The sequence below is a fragment of the Danio rerio genome, chromosome 10 (genome assembly GCF_052040795.2).
Source record: "Danio rerio strain M-AB ecotype USA chromosome 10, GRCz13ab, whole genome shotgun sequence".
Lineage (NCBI taxonomy): Eukaryota > Metazoa > Chordata > Actinopteri > Cypriniformes > Danionidae > Danio > Danio rerio.
The window spans coordinates 3,691,411-3,700,362 of NC_141030.1; the positions used below are offsets into that span (position 1 = coordinate 3,691,411).

The 8,952-nt window shown below is 39.6% G+C and overlaps 1 protein-coding gene across 3 annotated transcripts in view; it reads right to left on the reverse strand.

The window, feature by feature from the left end:
- Positions 1-5,737, reverse strand: part of naa25 (N-alpha-acetyltransferase 25, NatB auxiliary subunit) — a 29,633-nt gene extending 23,896 nt beyond the window's left edge. For all 3 annotated transcript variants that reach the window (XM_087269967.1, XM_087269966.1, XM_087269965.1), the window contains exon 1: positions 5,646-5,737. In XM_087269967.1, coding sequence (XP_087126093.1) covers positions 5,646-5,703 — 58 coding nt within the window. In that variant the 5' untranslated portion in view covers positions 5,704-5,737. The remainder of the gene's footprint in view (positions 1-5,645) is intronic.
- Between the last annotated feature and the right edge of the window lie 3,215 nt (positions 5,738-8,952).

An 8,952-nucleotide genomic window follows, 5' to 3' on the forward strand; every position in this document is an offset into this window, starting at 1 on the left:
GAGAAGTGTGTGCGCTCTGAATCGGGTTTAGGCACGGTTCACTTGGCCGGCCCTGGCGTGGTTGGAAGAGGTGTGCCAGAGCGCAGTTCACTTGGACTTTGGCGTGGTACGCTTGTAGTGCGAGTGCAAAATGCGCCTGAGCCCGAAACTAAAGACGAAATGTGAATTTTACAAGGCTGCTTGATATTTATTTATTAATCACTCTTACTGTTCAATGAATGTAAACTGTTGTAAATTTTTAAAGATGCAAACCCTTCACTGCACGACAGCTGCACCTTCAGCAGACCTCCTAATTCCTGCAGCACATGCACTTTATGATTGTTTATGAGCGTCAAAAGTGGCTGATCTGTTCCGCGAAATATTTGACTGTGTCACTGCATATTAAGCGACTAAAACTATTTAACTAAAGAAATTCCCACTGTGCTGAGCGAGAGAGCTACTTGACTAAACAGCGCATCTTCGATGAGGTAAGCGTGCCCAGGCCCGAACGTGATGTGAGTGTGGGCCGTCAGGGGAGACAGGAGGGGTGACAAGCGTGCTTTGGCCCAGTTCAAGGCAACTGTACATAGTGTGAGTACGCCCTTACTATAGATCCATTCAGGCAATCTCCAGGTCTGCCGGAAGCCCCTTTAGCTTAGCTTAGCATAGATGATTAAATTAGATTAGACCATTAGCAACTCGCTCAATTCAAAGAGTAATATAATAATATATAATAATTTCTAAGATAAATTTTCTTGATTGTTACACCAGGTAAAGCTCAACATTTTTCTTTCCCCCTTGCGTTGTTGTGGATGTTCTCATCCTCTCTGGGGCGATTTTGAGTCTTATTTAGCCACAACTTTCTCTGTGTTTCAGCAAATGGAATGATTTCCCTTATTTTGACACATATTTTGGGAAAATGCTTTGGAATTTTTCAAAAACTCAGAAATACACACTGGGCAAATGTACTACTCTTTCATTGTGTTTGGGGCTGTTTCTGCCCATTGACTTCCATTATAGCCACATTGTTTTATTGCACAACATGACACTATATAGTCATACATTCTGGATTGTTCCTGGTTTTTCCTGTTTGGGGTCAAATTTGTTCTTTTGAGAGTGCAAAAAAAAGCTTAGTTTGTGGCTTTTATATGGAGTAATGTGTGGGAGTGTAAGAGACCTTTGCACATATACCTTGATATGTTTGAGAAAATACCCTCAGCTCTCAGAACACAGTAAACAAAGTGTATTTAAGCAGAAACAGTATAATCTGCTGTTTTAATCTATATAACTCTACATAAAAGTCAGAAACTTTTTTTGCACAGGCCTATCTAAAGGGTCTAAATGAAGCCAACTAATAATCAACAGTAAAAATGGCAAATTATACCTATTCCCAAGAGGGAAAACCAGCAACAATCAGGAATGTATGATTATTTGGCCTCATGGCTTTGCAATCAAAAATGTGATAATGAAAGTCAATTGGACAAAAACAGCCCCTAACATAATGAAGGGGTAGTCAATTTGAACAGTATACAAGCGTTAAAAAAGTGAAGTGTTCATTAAACCAGCACTGTTTAACACATTGAATGAAATAAAAAATAAATAAACTGAACAATAAACTGAACTGAAAATGGTTTATTTTTGGGTAACTTGTACATCCTATGATGCTAATCCAAAATTAAAGGTATAAAAGCACTGGCAAAGAGGACCAAATGCTTGCAGACACTCAGACGCACAACACAGAGCTCGGACTGTGAGAACGTTCTCTCACCAAATGCTCAATCCAATTCTGAGCGCAGGAACCCCCTCCCTCCTGTCCCAAAAGTCTCTGCTAAAAGAACACAGGACTGTGTCTCATGACAGCTGGATCCCAAAATTAACCAGGCCAGACAGTAGATGCTGAATTTCTGCAAGAGAACAGTTCTGTGTCTCTGTCCAGTAATACATCTAACTAGCATTGTTCCTTCTGTTCAATCACCCACACAGAAACACAGTCTGACTCCAAGCACAAAGCACCAAAATAAAGGTCAGTGATCTGTTGATTGTTATGGATTGGCTAGCGTGGCAGTGAGTCGCTGATATGACCAAAAATAATATAATAACAGTTTGGATCTATTCAAAATGAAACATAGTATTTTTTATAATTTCTATATTATATAATAAATAATAATATAATTGATTGATTCTAGGGTTGTAACAATATACCGGTATGACGTTTTACCACGATTTGAACGTGCACGATTATCATACCATGAACAATTGCATATCAACGGTTTTAACCCTTAAAGACCGAGACAGCCGCCCGCGGCTAAAAATAAGTATTGCTCTTAAATGTTTAATAACTTTTGATCCGCTGATCCGATTCATACAATTCAAAGATTGGCATAAAGAAGAGAATCTCAGCTTTCCAGTGCTGCATCACATAACATTCGCGGACTTTCAGAGGCTCCGGAATCAGTGCGGTTACGTCATCAACATTTGACAACGCTGATTTGACAAAGAAACACTCGTCACTGTGTCTCCGGACAAATCAGACATGATACATTGATGCATTGTCCCTCCTCCATGCCCAGATTGGTTCAAACTCGCTATATCACAACCAATAAGCATAGGTTTCACTTTTGTTTGTGGACCAAGCTTTTTGAACAACACGGAATGAGAGAAAGGCATATATTTATGCACGGCTAAATAAAACGCAAAAAAAAAAAAGTTTTGCATGAAATAATTCTCATACTAAGTACTTTTGCATGCACAGCAGCACAGAAACATGACAAAACAGTGACACAGCTAAGACGAACTGCTGCTCTTGCTGTTTTCAAAAGACGCAAATGAAGATGCAGCTGTTTGTCTGCATTGCATACAACCATATCCAAATCCATATCCACAGACAACCATATCCATGCTGGCACATAAAACCTAAGGATGCTCCATATTGAATCTAGTTTCGTTATGTAACTATTTATAGTATAGTAAATATTTATATCTATTTTTTACTGAGGATTTGCACCATGTTTATTTGGACTTTATTTGGACTTTGACACATTATTTATTATTTTCTTATTTTTTAATTGTTCATTGTAAGTGGTGTTGTTTATAGTAACTAAAAATATATTATTTGGAAAAAGTCAAATTTGCTTCACTGTTCTATTATTTTGTAACATTTGTAACATACCGTATACCGCGAAACCGTCAAACCGTGGTATTGTTTTAGACGATTATCATACCGTGAAAAATTCATACCGTTACAACCCTAATTGATTCATTCATTCATTCTCTACTGCTTTTCCAGGGCTGGGTCGTGTGGGCAGCAGTCTTAGGAGAGAACCCCAGACTTCCCTCTCCCCAGACACTTCCTCCAGCTCCTCTGGAAGGATCGAGGCGTTCCCAGGCCAGCCCAGAGACATAGTCCCTACACCGTGTCCTGGGTCTTCCCCGAGGCCTCCTCCATTTGGGACATGCCTAGAACAGCTCCCTAGGTAGGCGTTCAGGAGGCATCCAAAACAAATGCCAAAGCCACCTCAGCTGACATCTATCGATGTGAGGCGCAGCGGCTCTACTCCAAGCTCCTACCGAGTGACAGAGCTCCTCACCTTATCCATTAAGGTGAACCCCACGAAGGAAACTCATTTTGGCCGCTTGTATCCAAGATCTTGTCCTTTCAGTCATGACGCAAAGCTCATGACAATAGGTGAGTGTAGGAACGTAGATATAATTTAATTTGAAGAAGATATATTATGCAAAAATAACTTCTATAAAAAGATTTAAACACAGACAAGTGGCCCCAGAGTGTAAATATAGCCAGCCTCTAATGCTGCGTTCCCTCCAGATGCGGATGATTTACATGTTAAGTCACTGCTAAGACGAGAATAGACATCCTGCGGCAAGTTTTTGCGCGAATAAGGCGACGCAAATGACGTGACTACGCACGAGTTGAGCTTTTAGTGCGTTCAACAATCTGGTCAAGCTGGAACATTTTAACTTCAGCTGACATTTGCACCACGTTAACCAATCAGGAGCTTGCTCTTGTAGGGGCGTGATTATGATGTAGCGCCTGTTGTTGGTGTCATGAAGAGAAATCCTCTATCCGACAACGGACAACAGCTCATCAAACTGGGCTCGGCTCAGTTTGAATCACCGCTGAAAGCCTTCATCATCCAGGTATAGTTTCTAGAGGAGTTGATGAACTGGGTGCACCTCTGAAAGGATTTAGTTGATCAGACCGGAAATGGGCGTTAATAGTGTCATAATGCAAGTACGCTTTTCCAAATAACACATCATATTTCATCCTTTATAATATTTCATTTAATTATAGTCATTTTAACAATTACATAATGAGGCATTGAAATCCGATTGTGAAAATGGATATCCTAAACAAATAAATAGTAATAATAATAATAATAATGATAATAATAATAGATGTTAAAAATGTCCAAGGTAAAAAGAACTAGAAAAAAGTAACCGATCTATTTTCAGTCATCAGGCACCCACATGAAAGCGTACTATAGTAATTTATAGCAAATACTATAGTGCTTTTTTTATCCATATTGACTCTGACACCTCCGATAGAGATAGAGAGGTTGTGCAACCAGCTAAAATGTGGCTAGAATTGGTTTTTATGTATGGCCGATATATATTGCATCACCAAAATCGATTGAGGTCATGTCCACGTGTTGTGCGATAAATCGATATAAGGATTATTGTGACAGGTCTAGTTAAACATATCAAATGAGGTAAAGTTAATTTTATATTCACACATTCAGACGTTCTCTTCAATAATATAATTTCAGAAAAGCATTGTTTGCTTATTCTAAATAGTAAAAATCATATTATCTAAATACAAAATGATTCACAGTCAAATAAATAGTGCTAATGTTGTTTTGAAGTCCTACTTGCATGTGATTTCAGACCTAATATTTAAAGTATCATGGTAAACAATATAGGTCACAAGTTGTCACTGAATGAATGTGCGAATATAAAACCAACTTTACCTCAATCAAATATCAGTGGTGTAACTCTAGGCAATGTTAAGACTAAGATTTGAAGCATTTAAAAAGTTATTAAAATGGCCTTTCAGCACTCATATTGAGAACATATCCCAAATTTAGACGGCATAGTTCACAAAGAGGCTTAAAAATAAGCTCTAGTACAGAATCAGCAGGTTCATCTCAGCTCATTTAGACATAAAGTGCAGCTTTATGAATCTGTAACATAATTACAAAGGTTATACTAACCTAAACATATCTAAAGGCATGCAAAGCACAAGTCTCGCAGTCTACAAGCATAACAACACAGAAAGAACATGAAATATTAAAGCACAAAAGGCTCATATGTGGCAGTTAATCTCTTTGACATCTCTCACAGGTTAGGAGCTGGATCATCAGATGACATTGTCACTTATGTCCGGATATTTAAAGCGCATTTCTGTGATAAAGGGGCTAAACGCAAAGGTGTTTTGCATCGATATAAGGGTCAGACTGTGACCGCATAAAGACGCACTGTCATAGGGCACCGCAGCCGAACTGAGACCGCGGCTTCAGCTCCACAGGCCTCACCGGCTCTCCACAGCTCCTGCAGCCATTTGATAAACACAACAACGCACTGGTCGGTCTTGCAACACTAGCGAGACCAGCAGGGTCTCCATCAGCCCCACGGTGCGGTTTTTATCTTACCGTAGATAGGTCGTAGCCTCCTGTCGTTAGGGTCTTGCACATGGCCCCTCGCCGCCATGATGGAGCTGAGCAGGATTAATTGATGCGCATGCGCAGAGCGAGCACTCCGGAAAGACTTTAAACGGGAACCTGGGAGTCATGCGTGTCGTTCAGTGTCACTGTAAAAGACACATCTCCCGATGTATTCTGCTTTATGTTTATGGTTCAGACAAGTCATTATCAGACATTGTGAATATTGTTTTCCTAATTGCTAAATATTACAAACACTGCTGTATGCAGGAAGACTCTCCTCCATGCTTTGAACATTTCCGGAACGAACTTAACCGTTGTGTCGAGTTGGGGATGTTTTCATCCACTCTGTCGCGATTTTGAGGCTTAATTTGGCCACAGCTCTCTCTGTTTCAGCTAGCAGAATGATCTTTGGTTACAAATCTTATTTTGACACATATTTTAAGAAAATGCTTTGAAATAATAATAATGAAAAAAAAAAACTCAACGATACTCTCTGGGCAAATTACTACCTTTTTGTTATAGGGATGGAAACATCCACCGAATTAAACTTGTAAAAATGCATCAGATAAATAATTTATTTTATAAATGTTGTTAATCAACCTCAGTCCTGATCAAAACTACTAATCTGCTAAGAAAAATACAGGATTTTACCTATTTAATTGTCAAATTCATAAATGATGTCACTGATTTGGTGAAAAAACACACACAAAATTACGTATTTTCAAAATAAAAGTAATTGAGGACTGGATTTGTTTTTACCTGCATAGTCTACCAATCATCACAAATACTGCAGAAGACCTACAGGAGCCTGCATGGACCCAAGATTCTCACAAAAATCAGTCAAGTTTGGTGAAGGAAAAATCATGGTTTGGAGTTACATTCAGTATGGAGGCGTGTGAGAGATCTGCAGAGTGGATGGCAACATCAACAGCCTGGGGTATCAAGACATTTGTGCAGCCCATTACATTACAAACCAAAGAGAGGGCGAATACTTCAGCAGGATAGCGCTCCTTTTCATACTTCAGCCTCCACATCAAATCTCCTGAAAGCAAAGAAGGTCAAGGTGCTCCAGGATTGGCCAGCCCAGTCACTAGACATGAACATTATTAAGCATGTCTGGGGTAAGATGAAGGAAGAGGCATTGAAGATGAATCCAAAGGATCCTGATGAACTCTGGGAGTCGTGCAGGAACGCTTTCTTTGCCATTCCAGATGACTTTATTAATCAGTGAGTCATTGCAGAGATGTATGGATGCAGTCCTCCAAGCTCATGATGGAGTCAGACACAATATTCATTCTGTCTCCACTGCAGCAGGACTTTATATTCTATACTGGACATTATTTCTGTTCAGTGATGAGACTTTAGTCTAAGCAAAGTCAGACCTTACTGTCCTAATGAAATCATTAAAAATCAAGGCATGATCATGTTATATTCTGATAAAATAAGTGTAATCTAGAGGCCTTTGCCTTTCATATAAGCCACTTCTGATACCAAATGATCAACTAGAAGTCAAGTTATTCTTTTGTTCTACCTAAAACTTGAATAGGCAATAATAATAACAATACATTTTATTTAAAGGCACCTTTCTGGCAACTCAATGACACCGTACAATAAATCAAGAGCAATAAAACAACGAGAAATAATAAAAATATACACAGGAATGGACCAGATAAAATTAAATATTAACAGCCATCTTAAATAAGTGGGTTTTGAGTCTTGATTTGAATAGTGTGAGGGAGTCAATGCTTCTAGTGGCAGGTGGTAGTGAGTTCCAAAGCCGGGAAGAAGAGCAGCTGAATGCTCTGTTGCCCATAGACGAGCAGAGAGAGGAAGAAGATTGCAGGTTGTGAGAAGGAACAGGAACGTGGATGAGGGCAGACAAATATAGAAGGGCGAGATTGTGGATGGTTTTGAGTGTTAACATCGAAATTTTTAAATCAATTCGAAAATAAACAGGTCACCAATGAAGCTGCTGCAGGACAGGGGTGATGTGATGAGAAGAAGGGGTTCTGGTGATGATACAGGCAGCTGAGTTCTGGGACAACTGAAGCTTATGGAGGGATGTAAGAGTGAGACTAAAGGGAACGAGACGTGAAACGAGACGTGACAAGGCTATGGACGAGAACAGCTGTAGCGTGAGGGGTAAGAGAAGGAGGAGACGGGAAATGTTGCGTATGAAGTAAGCAGACCGGGTGATGTTATTGATGTGAGAATCAAAAAATAGCATGCTATCAAGGATGACACCCAGACTCTTAACCTGTTCAGAGGGATAAATGAAACAGTCATCAACAAGACTTTTGTCAGGTAGTGTAGGTGTATTTTACAGGTAAGTATTTAGATGTATTTTACATTTACATTTAGCAGATGCTTTTATCCAAAGCGACTTACAAATGAGGACAAGGAAGAAATTTACACAACTATAAGAGCAACAATGAATAAGTGCTGTAGGCAAGTTTCAGGTGTGTAAAGTGTAAGAAGGAAAGCGTTATTAATTTTTTTTTTTTGTGTAGTTAGTGGAGGAGTCAGAGAGGAAGTTGCATATTAGTAAGGAAAGTGGAGACTAAATAGTTGAGTTTTTAGTCGTTTCTTGAAGACAGCGAGTGACTCTGCCGTTCTGATGTAGTTAGGGAGTTCATTCCACCAACTGGGCAGATTGAATGCGAGAGTTCGGGAAAGCGTTTTCTTCCCTCTTTGGGATGGAACCACGAGGCGACGTTCATTCACAGAGCGTAAGTTTCTGGAGGGCACATACATCTGCAGAAGTGAGAGCAGATAAGAAGGAGCAAAACCAGAAGTTGCTTTGTAAGCAAACATCAGAGCTTTGAATTTGATGCGAGCAGCAACTGGCAGCCAGTGCAAATGGATGAGCAGCGGAGTGACATGTGCTCTTTTAGGTTCATTAAAGACCACTCGTGCTGCTGCGTTCTGAAGCAGCTGAAGAGGTTTGATAGAGTTTGCTGGGAGCCCGGCTAGTAGAGAGATGCAGTAATCCAGTTTGGAGAGAACAAGAGCTTGAACAAGGAGTTGTTCAGATAGGAAGGGTCGGACCTTTCTGATGTTGTAGAGTGCGAATCTGCGAGATCGAGCAGTTCTAGAAATGTGGTCAGAGAAGTTTAGTTGGTCTTCAGTCGTTTACATTCGTTTACAGTTGAAGTCGTTTACATTTTAGAATGATCATATTTCATGATCAGTGGCATCAAAAACATTAAAACATTTAATTTACTGGTCACACTTTACAATAAGGTTCGCTAGTTAATGTTAATTAATGCATTTACTAACATGAACAATATATTTA